Genomic DNA, 21,970 nt, shown 5'->3' with positions numbered 1-21,970 from the left:
AGTAATGTTTCGTGCAGCTACAGTATGTCTAAGAATACTATTACCCTGAAGGGTGCGGATGATTTGCGCTGTGGGTTTTAAATGGAGAGGGATGCAAAGTTGGGCACTGGAGAGTCATAATAAGGCAGTGATAGACTTGGATAAATAAATGAGTTTGAGGGCATGTGTCAATTCCGGAATCAGTTGAGCATCATTTAAAGGCCAGATTCTATCTGTGTATCGTTGCAGACCAGGAATTTGATGGCATAATGGAGCAGCTGATAAATGTGAATCCGCTATAAGTATATCATGCTCTTATGTTACCATGGTCTAGATTCTCTGAAGAACATTTCCAGAACCTTGTTCATTCCTGCTGTTAAGCAATCAGGCTTTTCTGCAAATACTAGAAGGTTGTACATTATAAAGCGGCCACTGCATCTAGGAACATACATACAGAATGTGTATATGTGTACGTATTAGGAATGATCTCTTCGACCATGGCACAAGAATTTCTTGAATCGTATTCTTACAGTGCATTTCAATAATTAGACTTTTTTAAATGTGTGAAAGTAACGTTTCTATTCCCACACTGCCACCCTCTTTGTTCTTTTAATAAGCTCAGTAGTTAAGCATCTTGCCTGCCTCAGAAGATTAGTTCTGTGTTGGTGCCTCAATGCTTCCACTAGGGTTAGAAACTGTGTTATTATGCCTGTAGTATTGTTGATGTACTCTAGCACAACAGGTTGCACCATGTTTTCCATTAACTGGCAAAGGAACTCTATAGATACTCTTCGGTTTTACTTTTGCTTCAACATAGTTTTATGCTGGAAGAAGTTCAATGGTTCAGTTATCACCTTGTGTATTTTCAGCTTGAAGAGGAACAGTCTTTGTGTGATGCTACCAGCTCTGGTTCAGATGACACTACTTCTCTAGAGAGGACCTCGTCCCACGGAAGTGACATCTCCATTCCTCATAACATGAAAAAGCATAGGGAGCGGAACAGCCTGGACAGCAGTTGCAGCAGCACGGTGACTGCATCTGTTGAGGAGAGGGAAGGCGAGAACTCTATAGTGTCCGAGATTGAAGGAGAGGAGATGGACAATATTACAGAAGTGTCTCCACACACCACTAGGTCTAAGAGTGCCATCCGCTCTCTTTCTCCTTTCCGGAGACATAGCTGGGAGCCAGGAAAGCCTAGCAACAATGATGCTGAAATCAACCGCAGGAGGTGAGTTCCGCTTTAAAGTTTTATCACTTTCAATTTTAATTTCTTAAGTTCTGGAACAACTGCTTCAGACATCTGTGCAACTCCTGATGTAGAGTCTTTACTAAGAAACAATGTTAGCCCAAGTTGTTTTCATACTGTACATCACAAGTGTGAAAATAATTGCCATGTGGTTTCTGTAAATACGTGTAAAGTCCAGGCAGTGGAAAATATCTACCACAAGCTGAATTACAGGGGAGATTTGCAGCGATGGCACAATAATTAACTGTAGATCAAATAGAAATTGCTTTTGCGGTTTATTTCACATTTGGCCATTGCTCTTGTTGAGATAGTGAAATTATATAATCCATGATTTATTGCAAAATCACACTATTATCCCATATGCAGCTATTAAGCAAATTACTTCCCTTCACACAGAGATATTCAGAAAATGTTTAATAGGCCAAGTTTGCAAAAACAATGGAGCTAATGTTGGCGCACATTTAATTTTCCCACATTTAAATGTCCTACCAAGTGACAGTCCAACTTCCCAGTGAAGTAGTACTCAACTGATATAAGCCGCAATTCACTTCAATTGCAGACCCTTTTTCTCATCTGGTACATTACTCTGCGATCATTCGTTAACCCTTAGAATCCATAATAAGTTCACAGACTTATGGGTTACACGTTGGCTGACAATGCGGTCAGGGCATTCAAGGTGGATTCTTTTTGAACCTGCTTAGACTCAAAAAAAAGAAAACCTTGTTAACTTCAGCCTTTGGGCTGCCGCTAGCTCTAATTGAATAGTCACAGCAATTAAATTAGCCAAAGGTAAATGAAGGCATCTAATTGAATCACACCCTTAATTATGGAATAGAGTCTAATAAATTAGCTTCAAGCGCAAGCTGAAGATCTCTAGAATGAAGCCACATACACACTAGAAGATAAAAGAAATATAGCTCTCCGAAAGTACTTATCAACTGCTATATGTGTGTGCTGATGTGTATTGTAGTAATATAGGTGGCAAATAATAGAATCTAGGGAATAAATAGTGTAAGCTTTAGAAAAATTACAAATTACAATGGATCATTCTTCTAATGATTAAAATGATTGTGCTATAATTAGGAGGATGATACGGATACATTATATCTGTGTAGGGTGATATAGGAATTAGAGTGAAACCTTATATCAGTCTATAATTGATCATTGTAAAATAACATTCTTGCAGCTTCGTAATTATTCAGCATAAGGTCTCCTTTTTTGGTCTTTATACTGTAAGGATATTCATTTAATCTGTTATTTTGGCACAGGGAGATTTAACTATTGGCCTCTCTAGGATTACGTCTTCTCTGGTGACTTGTTCTCTCTGTTGTGTGATCCCTGCTTTGTGGGATTGACTCTATAAAGTTAAGATGACAGTTGCTTGTATGGAAAGTACAGAACACTGAGAAGCCATAATGAGCTTCAGATACTAATGAAGTCCACGGACGTAGCAATTACAGCTAATGCATAACAGATGGGGCCAAATGACTTCTGCATCAGTTGATTTAAACCGTTTTCAGCATTGCCTTTATGAATTTGGAGCATGTCCAGGGAACGAGCGATTGCTTGGTAGAAATTACAGTACAGCACTATTTCAGTAGACAAGCATTGCAAAGTCCTTACCCACATGCAGTACAGTGGAGGCAACCCGCTAGAATAGTCCTAGTTTCCACCATCTTTCTGGTTACCAGCATTTGTTCCTGTGCACCATCCCCACCCTCTCCTGTCGCATTATTTCATTCATTCTCTTCTGACCAGTGCTGATCCATCTCATTCTCAATGATTCATTTTCAGTTCATTGCGAGTTCTGGGGGATGTTATAAGGAAGCCAACAGCTCATAGAAGAAGGTATCAAAATAACAATCCTCCTCTCTTCCTTTATACAGTTCTACTAACCATGTCCGTACGTTCCCATATTAACAAAGGTTGGTGTAAGTCTGCAGTTCCACATGACATAGTGAATTACATAAAAAAACATCCAGCATATATATCTGTTTTATTCCATTTCGGAAAATCCCTTAGTAGGTTCTTTTATAGGACCTTCCCACATTAGAGAAGACAGAAGGCACAACATTTTCCATGGCTAAATTATTTAAACCCTGAAATAACGTGATCCAGTTTTTGGTAGCCTGGATCACCGGTTCTTTGCCACTCTACTGATGTCAGGCATCTTTTATTGTGTGTGTGCGCACGCCAAAAATCACAATGAAATGTGACCAGAACACACCATGAGACTGTGGCTGCTACAGATGTGTCCACATACATATAGCCTCCTTGGCATTAAACAGCCCTTCTAGTTGTGCCATGGTGTGACTTTTATGTGCGACTTTGTTCTTAGAATGCATCTTATTCACATTGCTATGCATATAAAAGCTCTCAGGCAGACCATGCTGATTAAAATGATATGCAGCATACCTACATCCTCTGTGTGATGGTTGCATCTGCATACAAAATGCTACATTACAGTGCTTTTAATCAGCAAGGTCTGCTTGTGCATCTTTTGTGCATAGTGATGCGCATAAGACAAGTTTTTCATAAAATAAAGCTGTTCACATAAGCATAGTAGAACAGTCGGCTCACAGTGCGCAGACTACTAATGTTAGATATATGAGCACACATCTGTATGTTGTAGCACTTTGTATACAGTCACACACAGATATACAAATAAATCAGAACAGTTTTCCTGTGCTTCATAATCACATTGTGTTGCAACGAAGATGATTTTCGACAAAATTAAAAAACAGACTCCCCAACACTAGAAGATTCCAATAAGACATGGGGTATTCAATCTGTGCCGCTATTTCCCAACAGGGGGAAAAGCGGCACTCGGCTATTCATTGCTGCCGTTACTGACAGCATTGAAATCTGTCAGATCCAAACTTTTTTTTTAAAGTCTGATCTGTTTTGTCAGAAAACGCCACGGATTGTCGAATTCCGCGGCCGTTTTCTACAATCCATTAACATTCAACTGCTGGAACATTGGATTCCAGCTGTCGATTTACTGTCTGATCTGATATAAACTGGATTCCGACTGTCTGGACGTTCCGACAGTTGGATTTTCCAGATTGCATACCCTCCCACAGTGTGCTAAGAGGGTCTGTTTGCCATGCCTGCAGCAGAGATGTATGAGGACATATCTGTATATTGGGGATTCCTGTTTGTAAAACTGGTACTTTAGGTATCATTCCCCATTTTATTCTTTCTTTGTCTAGTGCCTTATTAATACCATCACAAGACACCGTTTCTGCGTTTCCATATCACATCATCTATTAACATATTACCTTTTCCCCTCTCTTTGCGGTTGCTCTTCTCAGTATGAGCTGGTGTCCATCAGATGCACAATTCACTTCTATGGGTGGTGCCTTTAATTCTAGAAGGTATAGTATTTGGAGGCGGAAAGGGAATTGCTTTTGCTTCTTTATGCTCAGGGCAAAAGCTATTCTATGTAGCAGCTTTGCTAATGTTTAATGTGCCCCTCTTATGCAGAGCACAGGCAGCCAATTAAATGACTGTACCAATATTGCGAATCTGTCTATCCATTCACTAAGAACTACAGTAGTGGCATCACTGAGACTGTTAGGCCTTAGTGATTTGATAGGCAGTGCAGTATATTGATATAGCTGGCAAAATCGTTCAATCCAATTGTGCGCAGGCAACAAGTGCATTTTAATCCTATTGAGTGCATGAATAAACCGCATACCATAACCTATGTTGGCATTCGTTGCCTCTCGCAGTAATACTATTATTTGCCAAGTGGTCGTATCTTTGTAATTGGTGCAATTCGTTTGTATGTTGCTTTCTTCCGTCTGTGTGCTTTGGGGTAATAGGCTGAACTAAACAATCTGCCAAGACAACTAACATGGCATTATCCATTGCTGCTTGTTTGCTGCTGTGATGACCACTCACTGTGTAAAGGATCCCTGAGATGACCTCTCAGTAAAACCCCAATCTGTTACACAAGAATTCACCAGAGTTCTTCTCATGAGGATGAATTGAATTTTTTCATACACTGTCAATAAGATCTGTTTTATAAAAGCTTGACAATGCCATGTAACCATCTCTGTATTTTTATTATAATTTGGCCACTAGGTGGTACTGTTCTGGATCGTTTCTGGAAGATACAGCACTTACATTTTAGCATCCTCCTATTACTCAGGTGCCCAAATGATCCGCTCAATACTGATACAACAATACAAATAACTAAAAACATTTTTTATAATACATTTTAAATGGCAAAATAATATATACGGTTAATATAGTGTGTGCGTAACTAATGTTGTGTTTCGGTTATCTCCTCAAATCAATAATTAACATGCTCATTATTCCGTGAATGTCAGCGTCACACTAATACATTTCAGTCCTTACCTTTTTTTTTTGTCCAGTTAACATACCTGCATGGTCTCTGTTTAGTTACAGCTTGGAGGGCCTTGCTGCTGACGTGGATAATGAGAAAAACCCAGCTACTACTCGGGAGAACTCCTCTGCTGCTAACACTAGCAATCGAACTGGAAGATCAAGATATGAAGGAGAGGACCGCGGGTCCTTGATCTCCCTGACAGAAGAGGAGCAGGAACCCGATCAGAGGAAGCACAGGTCTAAACTTGAGGTAAATTTTTTGTAAAGACCAAAAAACGTACATGAATTTGCGCATGTGTACTGTATATTGAAGCAGTAACCAGGGTTAGTCAAACCAGGCAATGTTTTTACAATATTCAACTGTGTCCGCTATACCCATAGTTTCCTTTTCTTAGCCAATAGTAGCGCAACTTGGTGCATTTAGAGATGCTCTTCTGCATACCACTGTTGTAAAGTGTGTACTTGAATTACTAACAGCTTAAACTGTCTCACCTTTCCCCTTTTACTGCTTTCATTAACCAAGGGTTATACAGTACCCTCTGGAATTTCCAGTTTTGGGCACTGTTTTTTTTTAAACTTTACAGACTACATTAAATTTTATAAATGTCATAGTCACTAGGGTGATTCCATGATCAATAATTCCATGGTTTAAGTCACTTAGAGTACACCATTTTGTTGTTTGGTCAGAACAACAACTGAACCTCATGAACACGGGCCAGATGCACCAAGCTTCATAAAGTGAAAAAGTAGAGCGTAATAAACAGCCAATCTGCTCCTAGCTGTCATGTTACAGGTTGGGATTGAAAAGTCACAGTTAGGAGCTGATTAGCTCAATGTTTATCACTCTCCACTTGATGAAGCTTAGTGCATCTGACTCCATATCTGAATGCCTTTTTTTATTGTTGTGGACACGTTATTGGCATTATTGGCAATGTAGGTGGTTTGATGTGTGGGGGGTAAATTTCTACAATTCTCGGAAGCTCTGGTGGTCACCGCTCCTGGGACCCCTCTAGTGGCCCAACAATCCAACCGGCCACTTGAGAGGACGCTGGTCCATGTAAGCGGAAGCCAAAAAACTTCCTCTAGCGGCAGCCTACAACTCCGCAACACTAGTGAGGATATTCATCGGATGAAAAGTGGAGCCTACTGCAATTATTTCTGATTTATCTGAACCGGTAAAGTGCACTTACCTTGTAACTCCAATTCCCACTTGGGCCCCTATCCACACCCAATTGCCAATCCTGTGACGTGTTGCTTTTAATTAATTTGTTGTATATTTTTTTTATGTGGTCATACACAGTAAAAGTAAAATCTTTCTTACCATACACTTGCTATTTAGTGGGTTTTATATTTTAGCACTGCTCATATGCTTTGTGCATGACTGTTTGTTTTCTTTGAATTCGGAAACCATTGCCACAGTCAATTAGTATTTTGCAGACTTTGAGACACCTTCATTTTCAGGCGGTATTTACAAATTGGAAACTCGATAGACCCAAGTGTATCACATCCGAGGGAGACTATGCGAAGAAACAAATGTTTTTTTTCCTGCCATAAAAATGTTTTACTTGCTTTTTTTTTTTTTTTTACCACACCTATCAAATGACTTTCATATATATACATGTACTAACACAAAAGGTTGCATAGTGTGTTTTTGGAAAATATTAGTGGGAGCAGTGGCGCCGGAACGGGGGGGGGGGGCGAGGGGGCAGCTTGCCCCCCCAAAATTACTGAGGCGCTAAAGCAGCTGTGCGGGCGGGCGGCTGATTAATCAGTAATATAGGCGGGCGGGCGGTGGGCTGATTAAGCTTGATCCAGCCTCCCGCCCATCCGCCTATATTCAGGGGCGGATTGGCCGCCCCAAAACTCATTAAAGCGGGCCGGCTGTGCTCCCACCTGGCTGGTTGGGCCGCGGGCCGTGGTGTCAGCGAGACGTGCAGGCCAGGGCAGCAGGCAGCTGCTGGACGGAAGATGACAGCACCGCAGTATGGTGTCTACATGGAGACTACATCTCCCATGCTGCACCGGGCCCCGCTGCTGCCCCGGAAGATCACAGCAGCATGGTGTGTGCAGGAGGCTGCCCCCAACTCCCAGGCAGCCCCGGCGGTAGCTCCTGGTGAATTATCGCGTAGCGCGGTGGCTGGCTCCCGGGGCATGGACCATGTCGCAGTGCAAGGAAGCTAACCCCCAGCACAGCACCTGGACTCGAAGGGGCTGTAGCATATGGTGAGTGCACGGGGGACATTAGGAGGGGAGGAGAAGGTGGGGGTGGAGCGGGCTGCACTGACCCACTGCAGGGCTCCTTGCCCAGGACCCTGAATGAGCATGCAGGACCTTTTTTTTTTTAAGGTCTCTGAGTGGGACCCCCCCCCCCCCCCGAGCGTGCAGCCCCCCCCCCCCCCCCCCCCCCCGATGCCCTTTAAGGAGGTGGTGTTCCTCCAGAAGATTAAATATTTATTTTTATATGCCACATGCCTGACTATTCACTATTTTAGCACAGTTAAACCTCTTCCTGTGTTTTCTCTATGTGTAGGTGTACCTGGGTATAGTGAGCTGTGTTTGTGTAGTTGGGTATTGTGACCTGTGTGTAGGTGTAGCTAGGTATATTGAGCTGTGTCTGGTATATTGAGGTGTAGCTGGGTATAGTGAGCTGCATGTAGGTGTAGCTGGGTATAGTGAGCTGTCGTAGGTGCAACTAGGTGTAGTGAGTGTAAGTGTAGTTGGGTAGAGTGAGCAGTGTAATTGGGTATAGTGAGATACAGTATGTGTAGCTGGGTATAAGTGAGCTGTGTAGCTAGGTATAGCGAGCTCTGAGTGCGACCCTGACCCTACCCCCCCCCCCCCAGCGCTCAGCCCCCCCCCAGCGCTCAGGCCCCTCCCCCCAGCGCTCAGCCCCCTCCCCCAGGCTGCTCTAGATTTTTTTTCCCGGGCTGAATTCCATTCCCAATCCGCCCCTGCCTATATTACTGATTAATCGCAGCCGCCCGCCCGCACAGCTGCTTTAGCGCCTCAGCAAGAATCCGATTCCTATTCGCAGCCGTCCGCCCACATGGATGACTGCTGCGGGGAGATGTTGAGAACCAGCGCCCGCCAATCACAGTGGCTGTGGATGTGATGCGTCCACAGTGATTGGCGGGCGTGATGCGGGCTGTAGGGAGGGAGACTGGTCGCGTGGATCAGTGCATGGGCGGGAGCCGCGGGAGCATCCTACAACAGCCGCAGCAGCAGCCATCACGCTGTGCTGCCACAACTAAAACTTAAAGGTAAATGCTGCTCCTCTCACCCTCCCTTCCCCAGTGACTGACAGATCCAGGGGTTGTCATTTACCCCTGGATTCACACCCAAACAGGTTTATGTAATTATGTCTGATTATCATAATCGGACATAATCACATAAATCTGTTTGGGGGTGACACTGCCACTTTTTCCACTTTTTACGAGTAAATGACAACCCCTGGATTAATGTCAGTCCTGGTGTCTCTGGCCACATGTATATGCCGCTGCCCGGTGTATAATGCCCACGTGTATATGCCGCTGCCCTGTGTATAATGCCCATGCGTAAATGCCGCTGCCTTGTGTATAATGCCCACGCATATATGCCGCTGCCCTGTGTATAATGCCCATGCATATATGCCGCTGCCCTGTGTATAATGCCCACGTGTATATGCCGCTGCCAGTGTGTATAGTGCCCGGGGGTAACATATAGCAATTTAGGGGGCGCCAAAATGAGATTATATCTTGCCCCCCCCCCAACCTAAAAACGTTCCAGCGCCCCTGAGTGGGAGATACTGTAATTGGGGAGATGTGTGTAGACTTTTATATAAAAGTCAAATAGTATTTATTTTAGACTGTAAATATTAGTGAAGCACAGCCTACTTTATTGTGTCTAACGCTTTGTTCTTGCAGGCGGGATGTGGAAATACTCACTTTCGGGGATTTGTTTATTCCGGTTCAGTTTCGGCTCCTCACTTATCAAAGTCTATGTCACTTACAGCAATAGCCAATCCGCTTGTTGACAGTAAGTAAACGGTGTCAGATCTTTTTTATTATTTATATATGATGTGTTCTTGGTATTATAGTGTCACATATATCTGAACATAAACACAGACCACCCATTTATCATGGGTTGTGAACCCTCTTCCATAGTGGCGATTGAACACTCTCGCTCATACTGCTGTCAGGGTTTTTTTTTTATTGACAGCAAACTGATCTAATTAATGTGATATTCGGCAGCTGGGTCATGACCCCAGAACTACTGAAGAACACTGATTTGCATGAGAACTCCATATACAAACCAATCATTTTATTTAGTGGTAAACTAGTTTACATTCGCATCAGTACATGCAGTAGAACCCCTGTTTTTCCTCCCAACCGTGTTTTGGTTTCTGTTTTTGTTCCCCACACGCACTGTCCAATTTTCCCTAAATTTCCTTAACTTGAACTTCTTGATAATATTATGGTTTATTGATTAATATAAGGATTCTAGGACCGATTTAGAATTGATCGCTAATGCGCAAATTCCCAATCCGTTCAATTATCGAATGAATGCGAACGGATTGTAGCGAGCATGTTTGAGCGACAGAAATAGCGAAAATATCCAATTGCAATACCCTCACAATTTGATGGACAGAAAATCGACATTTGGGGGTGGACACCTGCCATTGTCTGTGAATATCAGAGAAAACTCAGGCCTGCCTAGGCATTTTAAGAGAGCGTATGTAGTGAGATCAGCCTGTCTCAGTTGTAGAGCTGTGGAAGGGTCAGACTAAAGCCCCATACACACGGGGCAATTCTAGCCTATATTGCTGGGGATATGGTTGCTAATCGACCATATCCCCGTGTGTAAGGGGCGACTGTCGCCAGGAGCCCTGAGGTGGTTGCTGGTCGGAGGAGCATGCTGCTGCTATCAGCTGTTTCCCCTGGCAGAGAGTCTCCTTTTTATAAGTGACCATCTCTGGACTGTGTGATGGAACCATGACCACATGACCATGAGTAGTTTCCACCCAGGTTGGTCTTGCTTTACAGATTGACAACATTACTATGGAGGCCCCATACAATGAGCATGCAAAATCAAATTTCATTGCGTGGGATGCTATTTACTTGCTAAAACTTCTCATGTATTGCATCTTTTATCATACATTTATTCTATTTGGATGCTTTGCAGTGTACATTATTGTGAAAGGTAGCATTAGTTGTCATGCTTGCCATGTTAATGGTTTAGGCTTGAATGTTGCAGTTCCATGTTTTCTAGGCTAAGATGCTGGTGAGTTGTGCACTTAGGTGCCCTTATTGATAAATCCTGATGACTTACATCTCTGTATGATTCTGTAGGGGCGATTCAAATTGTTTCGGGGCTCCCTGTTGTTGCTCTCCCAGTCAGACACACATGCTCCCAGCAAGCAAAAAGTTTTGCTTTTAAAACTTTTTTGAACAAGAGCGCACAGACATTGGTATATCATCCCATGTAAAGTAAGAGACAATGATGTGCGCCCAAAAACCATTTGAATCACCTCATAGTTTCAACTTCTATGCAGTGTGCTCAAATTTAATAGATGTTTTAACACAAAAGTATCCCCTCCCCCCACCTAGTAAACGGCGACAGCCCAGTTGACAGGTAACATTTTCAATCCGCTTTAGAACTGCTTCTGATTGTGGAGTGGTGAGGGACATTGTACAGGTGGGGAAACTTTGACATAATACTAAAGATATAAACAACAATCAAGATATATTTGTCAGCTATTAATATGTGTATTAATATTGTATATAAAATATGACCTTTTTTTTAAACACTCCCAAACGTTCATTCTCTGGAGAATTGGCTGAATACAGTACTAAAGGGGTGTACACACTGTGTGATGTACTTTCTATTTAGTCCCGATCAAATCACATGGCGCCTTGTACACATACGATTTTGTCTTTTCTGCACAGTCTATTTTTCTATTCGATTTTGATGGTGCAGTGCCGAGCATCGGGATCAAATCTAAATCGAATGCGTTCGATTTCCTTTTTGATTTTGATACATTTTGCTTATATAAGCAAAATCGAATAGAAAAATAGACCAAATCGAACCATGAGCACGCCTTATCAGACAGGCATGCTGAGTCTGTCCACGGGCCTGGACCGCATTTGCTCCTACTTACTGTAGGTACATACCTTATTGCCATACATACCCGAGTATTAAGATTGCGGGAGTGGTTAATTGTACAGAAGATTTAAAGGGCATACAAATTCTAGGAATCCTCAATTTGTGAATTTCTCCATTTTGTTTGGTGTTTTCTATTTTCTGGCTATGAACATTTCTGATTTTCACCGCATGCTTACAAACATTAAGCATGTTTCCTGTCTGTCATGCGATGCATTAGTAATATTTTAATTGGCACCTCACCCAGGAATTGTCTGTACAACCAAATCTTATGTTACAGTTCAATCACATTCCAACCAGACAACACCTCTGCTTCTGCCGGCCTCTGTAATTTTCTTGCTTGCCTAAAACATGCATGCTCTAATGTCTGCTGTTAACCCACTTCTCAGCCCAGGGACGGACGAGACCAAAGAGGCGAATATCCTTCTCCTTCAGCATCTCTCCGCTAATTCCTAAGTCTAAGCATGTCTTTTCTATTGGCTCCTCGTCCAGCGAGGATGAGTCAGATTGTAAGTAATTGCTGCCATCACAAAGCACTGTCTTCCTCAGCATGTTCCCTGCACTCTTGTTCATGCATGTGCTTTGCCTGCTTATGCATGAACAGTTTTGTGTTGTTCCCGTTTAGACCGTGAGGGGGTTTTCTTCCATGGTAATGAGGTCTCTAGTACGATATCTTCCATATTCTTAAGGTTTTGCTTGGAAAATGTTCTACTCAATTTTTGTTACATGTTTGCGTTCATACAGGTTTACTATGTATTATTGTTCATTGGGAATAAGTCTGTAGAATCTCTCAATCTGCCAATAAGCCTATTTGTGCCTTGGAGATATTGATTGGTTTTAATTATTCACAATGCAGCACTATAGAAAAGCCACGCCGTTACCGCTACACATTGCAGTATGATCACATATAAAGTGCCACGCTTCCCATTTCCCGCTGCCACGGCTGGTCATTTTCAGAAATTTTGTTTGGGGAATTACTTTAGTAGATCATATATTAAGGTCATTTTTTTCTTTAATCTTTTCAGGCTCAAGATCCTTAAATACCAACAGCAACTCTCTGACTCAGAGGTAAGTGGGCATACTTTATCTACTGTATGTTGTGACCCTCTTGTATGCCAGATATCCCTTCTTAGGAAAGGGCTGGTAATACATGTTAGGTTAGTTATGCAGCTACTGTAAATTGTGGTAAAGTTCTAACCACAATTATCCCTAACGAGAACATGGTTGCCAGAGCTGCTAGCTTGGTATCTTTTCCCCAGTAGCCTGTTACTATAAACATATGGGTGGTGCTGCTGGCCCATAGGAAATGGTGGTTGCCCCACTATGCCAGATTGTTGTATCTAATTCATAACACAATAAGATTTTGGGGCAGTATTCAATGGCCTTGGCAAGCATCAGCAAGGGGGGTTTGTACTGCGAGGATATCTTTTTTTAGCGTGGAAAAGCCTGGCCACTCGCTGTATTCAATGTCCTAGGGAAATCCGTTTTCCCGGAACAGCGAGGTTTGCCGCAAATGCAGGGAGCCTGCGGCATATAGCGGCGAGCCTCACCGTTTTGACTCTCACCATTTCCACCTCGCTTCAGGGAGGTGAGGTGGAAACAGCAAGTGAGAGGGCAGCGTTGAATACTGATGGCGGGCTAACACCGCTGCTCGCCGTATAGTTTGCCGTCAGCTCGTAACACCCCGCATTGAATATACCCCTATCTGTCCAATTGTTCTGGTTGGAACAAAAATCTGGTAATGTATTTTCAGCAAATGACCATTTTCTCACAAACACCCTCCCCCCTAAAAAAAAAGTGATGTAAAAAGTTTGTCTCGACGTCCATTTTATCTGTTTTCCAGTGTTTGGGAGCAAATAGTCAATTGTCATTTGTACCTATACATTAACAGATTCTCATTCCATAAAGATTAAAAAGATAATTGTATAGTGTGTATCTCTCTTTAGAGCAAAAGGCATATTAAAAAGTAATGTGCAACCTAAGGTGTCAATACACTAGTGCAATTTCTCCGAGGGGGGAAGTTACATGCGATTTCCCTTGAACAACCCAGCAGCTTACCGGGTGGCAGGACGGCATATGATGCACCTTATGCAGTCCTTTTGCTTACGATGTATCATATGCGATCCCAGCCAAACATCCCGGAGGCTGCCTGATCTGCCATATCTATAGTGAGGCCCTTCTGATCTTCAGGCTCCGATCTAATGTGCACGAGACTAAGCATCGGATTGGATCTGATGTCAAACGCATACGATTTTCTCATCTCGATACCTTGGAATCTGATGAAAAGGGCCAAAATGTCACTATTGTATGGGACCTTATATAAAAGAGGTTGTACATTTGTTTTCATGAATTATTCTCATCCAGTTGTTGCCTCCACATTAATGATCCAGCAGGGGGCAACACGCGATGACTGCTACCATATTATTAAGGTATATGGAATTGTCCAAAATTTAGTAAAGAATGTTGAATAGTCCTGTGGAAGAGCAGTTCCTCACATAGGGGGTTATTTTGGTTCACTCTTTCTGACAAAATCCTTCTTAGATGGACAAAACCATGTGCACTGCAGGGGGGTAGATGTTACTTTTGCAGAGAGAGTTAGATTCGGTGGGGTTTTACTTCAAAGTGAGATCTATATTGCAGTGTAAAAAATAAAGCAGTCTGTATTTACCCTGCACAGAAACAAAATAACTCGCCCAAATCAAATTCTCTCTGCACATTTTACATCTGCCCCCCTGCAGTGCACATGGTTTTGTCCATCTAAGAAGGAATTTGTCAGAAAGAGTGAACCAAAATAACCCCCATAGAGCCAGGCCTAGAGTCTAGTACAGGGCTGGGCAACACCGGCCCTCCAGATGTTGATGAACTACACATCCCAGGATGCTTTGCATTAGTTTTGCTATGTGACCATGCTGAAACTGATGCAAGGCATGCTGGGATGTGTAGTTCATCAACATCTGGAGGGCCGGTGTTGCCCAACCCTGGTCTAGCATATGATATGTATTGCGATTTAGCATTGTAATTGTCACACTTTTCCTGCTTTGGCAAGGGGTAAACTTTGAGATGATCTTGATCACATATTTCATGTAGGTAGAGATCGAGTTTGCTACTCTATATCAGTGGTTCCCAACCCTGGTCCTCAAGTACCCCCAACCACGGCTATTTTTCAGCAGGCTCCAGCAGGAACTGAGGCCTTTATTCTAAATCACTCTTTCTGACAAAATATTTCTTAGATGGACAAAACCATGTGCACTGCAGGTGAGGCAGGTGTTACTTGTGCAGAGATAATTAGATTTGGGTGGGGTTTAACACCTGCCTCACCTGCAGTGCACATGGTTTTGTCCATTTAAGAAATATTTTGTCAGGAAGAGTGAACTAGAATAAGGGCCTCAGTTCCTGCTGGAGCCTGCTGAAAAATAGCCCTGCCCCCAACAGTGCACGTTTTCCTGGTCACCCGGCAGGTGCACTCATTATTCAGGCACATTTGAAAAGATCCACAGGTGGAGCTAATTATAGCACTTGTGATTCTGTGTGGAGACCTGCAAAACATGCACTGTTGGGGGTACTTGAGGACCAGGGTTGGGAACCACTGCTCTATATGATCATTTCAGTCGATTGTACAGAAAATGTTTGCACCATGAAACAACATCACAATTAAATATGGTTTTCCAATACATTTTAAAGCATATCTGAGGAAGGCTGCAACCACTTGCCTCCAAGTCCCTCGCGGAAAGACTCAGAAGGAAAAGGTGGGACGAAAGTGAGCCGCACCTTCAGCTACCTCAGGCATAAAATGTCCAGCAGCAAGAAAACCAAGGTAGGTCTAACTTTAAGTTGTATATCCTACATATGTCATAATATTGTGGCAATAACCGTCTGATATGTAGCTACTCCCTGTAAATATATGCGTGGGGCATAGAGTATAATAAATATTTGAGGCAGAGTACTGCAGGGAAGATGCGCATTGGTCCTGATAACAGAAATGGTGCTGTCCTGAGCTTGGGAGCTTTTAAGAACCTGGAGCATAAAATAAGATATCTCTAATGAGTGTTGTGACTGTAATAATAAGTCAGGGTATGTTAATCTAAGGTTTAACTTCCTTTATTCTGACATTCAGTAATGGCATCCATACTCCTCTATGCTCACATATATTTTTTTACAGCGGTTGCTCTATAATCTGTAATTATCAGTATTATTTCATTACGCTGTCCTAGTCTGTTTTTTTTTTTTTTTGTAGCTTATGTTGCATCCAGACACAGGGTCAGATTTAAGGATGGTTGTAATGCATGCACGGCTGTGACTTATTGCAGCGTCACAGCTGCGCTAATATGCAAATGATAGACATCACTTAGTGCACATGCATCAGACTGCACAAGCCCTGAGCTTCGCACTTTCAATCTCTGTGGAAAGTGCAACTTTGGCCAGTGGATGGGAATAACTCTCCATGCCTAAACCATTGCATGTACAGTGTCTTCTTCTCAATTCCTCGACACATGGCCGCTATGGCTGCAGAACACACAGTCCATCTCCCATTCCTACAGTCTATCTCCCAGTCAACTTCCAGGTATGCCCAAGGTTGTGCACACCAGTTCTATTGTTGTCCACAGCGATCTCTATGTACAGTCCGGAGAAAGCATGGGCTGTAGGAGTTATCGGTTCTTTCCCAGCATGTGTAGTAACAAACCTCATCATTGCATCCATCTCTGACTGAGGCCCCAGTGCTTTGCATTTGGTTGTTTTATAGAACAGTGTTGTACCAATAATATTATTACATGAGGACTGTTCTATCATACAACCTCCCACACATTCACAAGCATTGTGTTAGAGGAATATGGAAGGATGTTGAGTATGGACATGTTGTATTTATCTTGCCACAGATGGCGATTATGCAAGCCGAGCCAGTTCTCTTTTTCTGATTAATAGTACAAGAAGCTGTCTCTTGAAAACAAATTTGCTCTGCAAGGGGTGAACACACGTTCCTGACACAGCAACACATTCTGTAGCATACTGTACCCAGAAATGATATCAGGGGGACCACATTATGAATGGTCACGTGTGTTCGCTTGGCACATTTTATGCTGCTTGAAAGAAATTTGGCTTTGATCATATTTCAATTACCTTAGACTGCTGCTTTTGCACACAACATTGCAATTCTATGGGGAATGCTAATGATACATGGTCCCCAGGTAATTACTGAAAATGATGTAACACATAGCAACCAATCGGATTCAGTTTGTAGTTGCATGTTTTGCTTGTGTACCTTATGTCACACATGCCTGTTATTAGGTAATGGCAGTCAGGAAATAACGGTGCAGAGGGGGGAGTTTTGTGACTGTTCAAAGACGATTCTTAGAAAATGTTTAGAATTAAAGTTTGTAAACTTGAAAAAAAATAATCAACTACCTCAAAGTTTGCCATAAAACATCTGTGTGTGTGTGTATTTGTGTTTTAGGCTTTTCATTTTATGCCCTATATTAAAATAACACAATGGTTAAACATGCCTGAAGGTTTATTATTTTTTTTCCATGTAGCCTTAATGATCCACAGTGACAGTGAGTTTGACGGATGAGCTTTGGAAGTATTTGTCTAAACTTGCCATGTCCTGTCATATGTGATTTTGCTCTATTTAGCATTTATACTGCATAGATCTCTAATTATAACATTGCTGTACACACCCAAAATTGCCTAAACCTTATGTCTTGAGACAGCTTTTTGTTCTATTTAAAAAACAAGAGTGGCCCTTTAATATGGTCCTGTGTTTGTTTTTTTTTTTTTTTTTTTGGGGGGGGGGGGGGGGGTGTTATTTAGGCTGGACTGTTTTATCAAATAGCCATACGTCTGTCCCATTTCATGTTTTCCCTCCCCTCTCTGGCTGTGCTCCACAGTTGCAAGTTTAAGTGACTTACTTCTACTTTACCAAGTCAGTGCTGCATCACCTGCTGTGCCTGCCTTTGTTTACTTCAGAAATCTTTAAGTCGTGATGAAGTAAAGCAGAAAATGTTAGCACAGATGTGGTTTATTTAAGAAGAAAAAAAGCAGAAGTTGAGTTTTTCTTTACTTCCTTCCTTGACTTGCCTGAATGTGCAGGATGAACAGGACTGTACTCTGGACAGCTGTCGTGTTGGTGCAATGTAACTAGTGTCTGTATTTGTGGGTTACCCTCAAGGTGCAGAATGCCATGGAGTAAATTTATTGACGCGCCTCAAATGAGGTTCCTATCTGTAAGATACAGGCATGGCGAGGTAAGGACGGAAGGAAGCACTGATTAAGAGATGTTTACTTATGTGTTGCTTGTAGATCTTTGTATTAAATCTGCATTATACATTAAGCTGTTCATACAGTATATTGGCTGCTAGTTGGAATGGCCTAGTCACACTACAACACTATGGACTTTAAGTATTTATTCTGTAGTGAAGCAACACGCATTGCTGTGAGCTTTGTGCAAGTGGGAAAAAATACAACTGTTGGTCTTTTTTGTCTATCCAGAATGTATATGTATATTTTTGGAGCCTCAGAACTATATTTGTATCAGGTTGACATCCGTAGTCTGCAGGTTAAAAAAAATGTCTATTTCAGGATTTCATGGTTACAATTTCTTATTTCAGAACAAAGCCAGTTGTATAATTACCCAGAAATTCTTCACCAACGGAAACATTTTTTATCTTTATTGAGTCGTATATTTTTAAGCACTGGCAAAAGATGGATCCAGTGTGACATATAGATGTTATTTATTAGTAATTACATTATTATAGCAAGTTTTACCTTGTCTAAAGCAATAGTGTGTGGTCATCACAGAGACCTAGAATTTGATGACTGGAGAGCACCTCAGTTTTGTAGCTCTGTTGTGTATGGTGTGCAGTTATATTTGGTGGAGTGTTTGGTGGTTGTAATTTGTTTTGGATTTAACACAATTAGTGTTCTGATCTTTACTAAAGTTAGGCCACCGTTGTCAGCTCGTCTAACTACAGGGAAGTGACCGGACAGATGTACATTTCTGTTGTTTCATCATCCTGTATTATCGTGAATATAATTAATATTATACATTTTCCAATTTTACTATTGTGTATATGAATCTTCTGACAGACATTCTGCATGTTATTATTCTCAGATCTGAGTGTCTGTGTCTGCACATAAAGCAGTTATTTCTATCGAGAAGCTAATTCGTTGTATTCCCCAGGAAAAAGAGAAAGAGAAAGATAAGCCTAAAGAAAAGGATCCAAAAGACAAGGACAAGAAGACAGTCAATGGACATCTGTTTAGCTCTACACCAGTGGTCGGTCCTATCACCTGCAGTAATTGCGCCAAGAACTTCACCAATAAAGATAGTTATCTTTGTGCAAGTAAGTAACCGTGTATTGTATGACTGGCATCTGTTGGTTCTATAGCTTCTCATCATGAGTTAATATCCATTTATTTATTTGTTTGTTCATAACGAAATGGTATTTCAGTTTTCCCTTGACTAGGCTTTCCCCCTTCATTTACAAAGTCTATGGCCCATATTCAAACCCGGACAAAATTTTCACCAGGTTAAAGTTACGGCAAAAATGTCGGTACTTCTTTACTTTCACGGCGCCAGCATGGCGCCGCGCTGCTTCCGGGTTACGCTCGCCACAAACTAAGTAAAATAAACTAAGTTAACGCCATGCCAACATGGATAGTTCATACCTCCACTATCCATGTTGGCATGGAGTTGATTTTAATTAGCGTGGCGAGCGTAGCGAGCCACCGAGCCCGCAGCATGGGCGAGCGAAGCGAGCCCCGCAAGGGGACTCTGACGCGCGGCGCCATGCTGGCGCCGTGGAAGTAAAGAAGTACCAAAATGTCAGTATTCAATAATGGGAATTTTTTTCCCATTTTTTTGAGTACATTTTCACCTATGTCATTTACATTTTTTTGGGGGGTGGGGGGGGAATTGGTTAGGAAGAAAACTGCAGCGAATTCGCCAAATTATGTGAATTTGCAGAAATTTCGCCGATACATGCGGTTTTTGCTGATGCTGGATTTTTTTGCCTGTGATTGAATAGGCAAATTGAATTCGCCCCAATAAACGGGCAAAAACTGAAGTTTTTTCGCCTGCCAAAAATTTTGGCCAGGATTGAATACAGGCCTATGTATGCATACAGGTAGAGCCGCATCAGTGCAGCTCCTGGCACACGCACGTTGAGATGCTTGTGCGTCCCATTTTCTGCAATGGATGCGCGAGCATGTGAGCCCAAACCATTATGTACAGGCTATCCAGTCAATAGGGTATGTTTTAAAAGTGTCAGCCTCCACTGTGTCTAGGCAAATGTACTGTATTTGCAGATTTGGTGTACACTAGTTGTGTTTTGACTAAAACACATTAGTGTGGCCCAAAACACAAAAATGTGGTGTGATCCTCGTAGCGCTCACCGTTTTTGATACATTAAAAAATGATAATAGGAAGACAGTAGTTACCTGTTCATATGTCTCATACGTTCCAGGTATGGAATGTGTACCATCCGCAATTCAAAGATGATTCGTACATAAAAAGAAAAAAAGGCACATATAGCGTAATTTGCTTTTTCAAAAGTTCACAACGGGTCAGTATTTCCCAAAAGGACACAAATGAGGTTCTCCTCTGTGTGGTGTTGTTATTCTTTATGGGTTCACCTCCTGTGTCAGTAGTAATGGATAGTGCTTACAATAAGCTTACATTCAAATAGGTGGTATAAAACACATCAAGGTATCTTTCAAACGCTCACTTGTATGCTTACATAATCCTCGTAGTGGGTCCTCATATAACGGTTTCTTTTCCAATAAGATCACATCCAGGCAGAAAAATTTTTTAAAAGAATTTTTTGGGAATTTATTTGGAATAAAATAATAAAAAGGAGGGACTTGTTTGATGACAAATACAATTCAAATAGTCTCCTCCAGCATTATAAAACACCAACGCGTTTCAACAGTATCTGTCTTTGTCAAGGTGTAATGTCTATCTGCCTGGAGCTTCTACTTATACCTGCGCTCCGAAACCGGAAGTAGACAGGAGCGCGACATACTTCCGTTATAGCGCTAACCCTAAACGCCACGGCACACATACCGTGTTACTCATCATATCTTCCCCTAAAACAGACCTAGTCTATAGCGGTCTCCATCTACTAGAGGGTGGTAAAACAGCCCATGTAACACTCGCATTAGTATGTATTACCGCGATACACACTTCCGGCGGAAGTGAAGTGCGTTCCACCTGTGTGGAACGCACGCCACCAATTAACTCTTTTCAGACCCTTTCTAGCATATTATATGCTTATATTTTGGACATAATTGTTATCACTATATCTTTTGTCCTATGTGCGGCAGTATATACACCTATACTAGCCTCCATCAAGCAACTGCAGCCCACTTTAGTTAACGTGTAACCACACCTCCCATAAGGGTGGTCCTATACCCCTCAGGTATAAGTAGAAGCTCCAGGCAGATAGACATTACACCTTGACAAAGACAGATACTGTTGAAACGCGTTGGTGTTTTATGATGCTGGAGGAGACTATTTGAATTGTATTTGTCATCAAACAAGTCCCTCCTTTTTATTATTTTATTCCAAATAAATTCCCAAAAAATTCTTTTAAAAAAAAAAAAATTTCTGCCTGGATGTGATCTTATTGGAAAAGAAACCGTTATATGAGGACCCACTACGAGGATTATGTAAGCATACAAGTGAGCGTTTGAAAGATACCTTGATGTGTTTTATACCACCTATTTGAATGTAAGCTTATTGTAAGCACTATCCATTACTACTGACACAGGAGGTGAACCCATAAAGAATAACAACACCACACAGAGGAGAACCTCATTTGTGTCCTTTTGGGAAATACTGACCCGTTGTGAACTTTTGAAAAAGCAAATTACGCTATATGTGCCTTTTTTTCTTTTTATGTACGAATCATCTTTGAATTGCGGATGGTACACATTCCATACCTGGAACGTATGAGACATATGAACACGTAACTACTGTCTTCCTATTATCATTTTTTAATGTATCAAAAACGGTGAGCGCTACGAGGATCACACCACATTTTTGTGTTTTGTATCATTTGTGTAGAGGGACCGAACTATCCCTCATTGTGGTTTATAATCTTCATTGCTGCTCTAGGCGCAGTTGCTACAGTGGGGAAAAAAATCTTCTGTATACATTAGTGTGGCCCATCTGTCAGTCTATTGCTATACAACAATTGTATATTTATTTATTTATTTATTGTGTTCATCCTCTAGTGTGACTTCTGTACCTGTGAG

General features: G+C 41.9%; 1 protein-coding gene across 12 annotated transcripts in view; it reads left to right on the top strand.

Annotated features, from left to right (window-relative positions):
• The window catches only part of AKAP13 (A-kinase anchoring protein 13), a 200,581-nt gene that overhangs the window by 137,008 nt on the left and 41,603 nt on the right, over positions 1-21,970 (top strand). For 6 of the 12 annotated variants that reach the window (XM_083184218.1, XM_083184216.1, XM_083184217.1 and 3 more), the window contains 9 exons: positions 849-1,207; positions 3,020-3,073; positions 4,540-4,602; positions 5,636-5,831; positions 9,484-9,595; positions 12,109-12,228; positions 12,745-12,787; positions 15,401-15,533; positions 18,894-19,056. In XM_083184218.1, the coding sequence (XP_083040344.1) occupies positions 849-1,207; positions 3,020-3,073; positions 4,540-4,602; positions 5,636-5,831; positions 9,484-9,595; positions 12,109-12,228; positions 12,745-12,787; positions 15,401-15,533; positions 18,894-19,056 (1,243 nt within the window). The remainder of the gene's footprint in view (positions 1-848; positions 1,208-3,019; positions 3,074-4,539; positions 4,603-5,635; positions 5,832-9,483; positions 9,596-12,108; positions 12,229-12,744; positions 12,788-15,400; positions 15,534-18,893; positions 19,057-21,970) is intronic. The other 6 variants (XM_083184222.1, XM_083184221.1, XM_083184219.1 and 3 more) reach the window with 5 other exon arrangements.

The sequence above is a fragment of the Crinia signifera genome, chromosome 4 (genome assembly GCF_055691185.1).
Source record: "Crinia signifera chromosome 4, ASM5569118v1, whole genome shotgun sequence".
NCBI classification, from domain to species: domain Eukaryota; kingdom Metazoa; phylum Chordata; class Amphibia; order Anura; family Myobatrachidae; genus Crinia; species Crinia signifera.
This window is presented reverse-complemented; position numbering and strand designations above follow the sequence as displayed.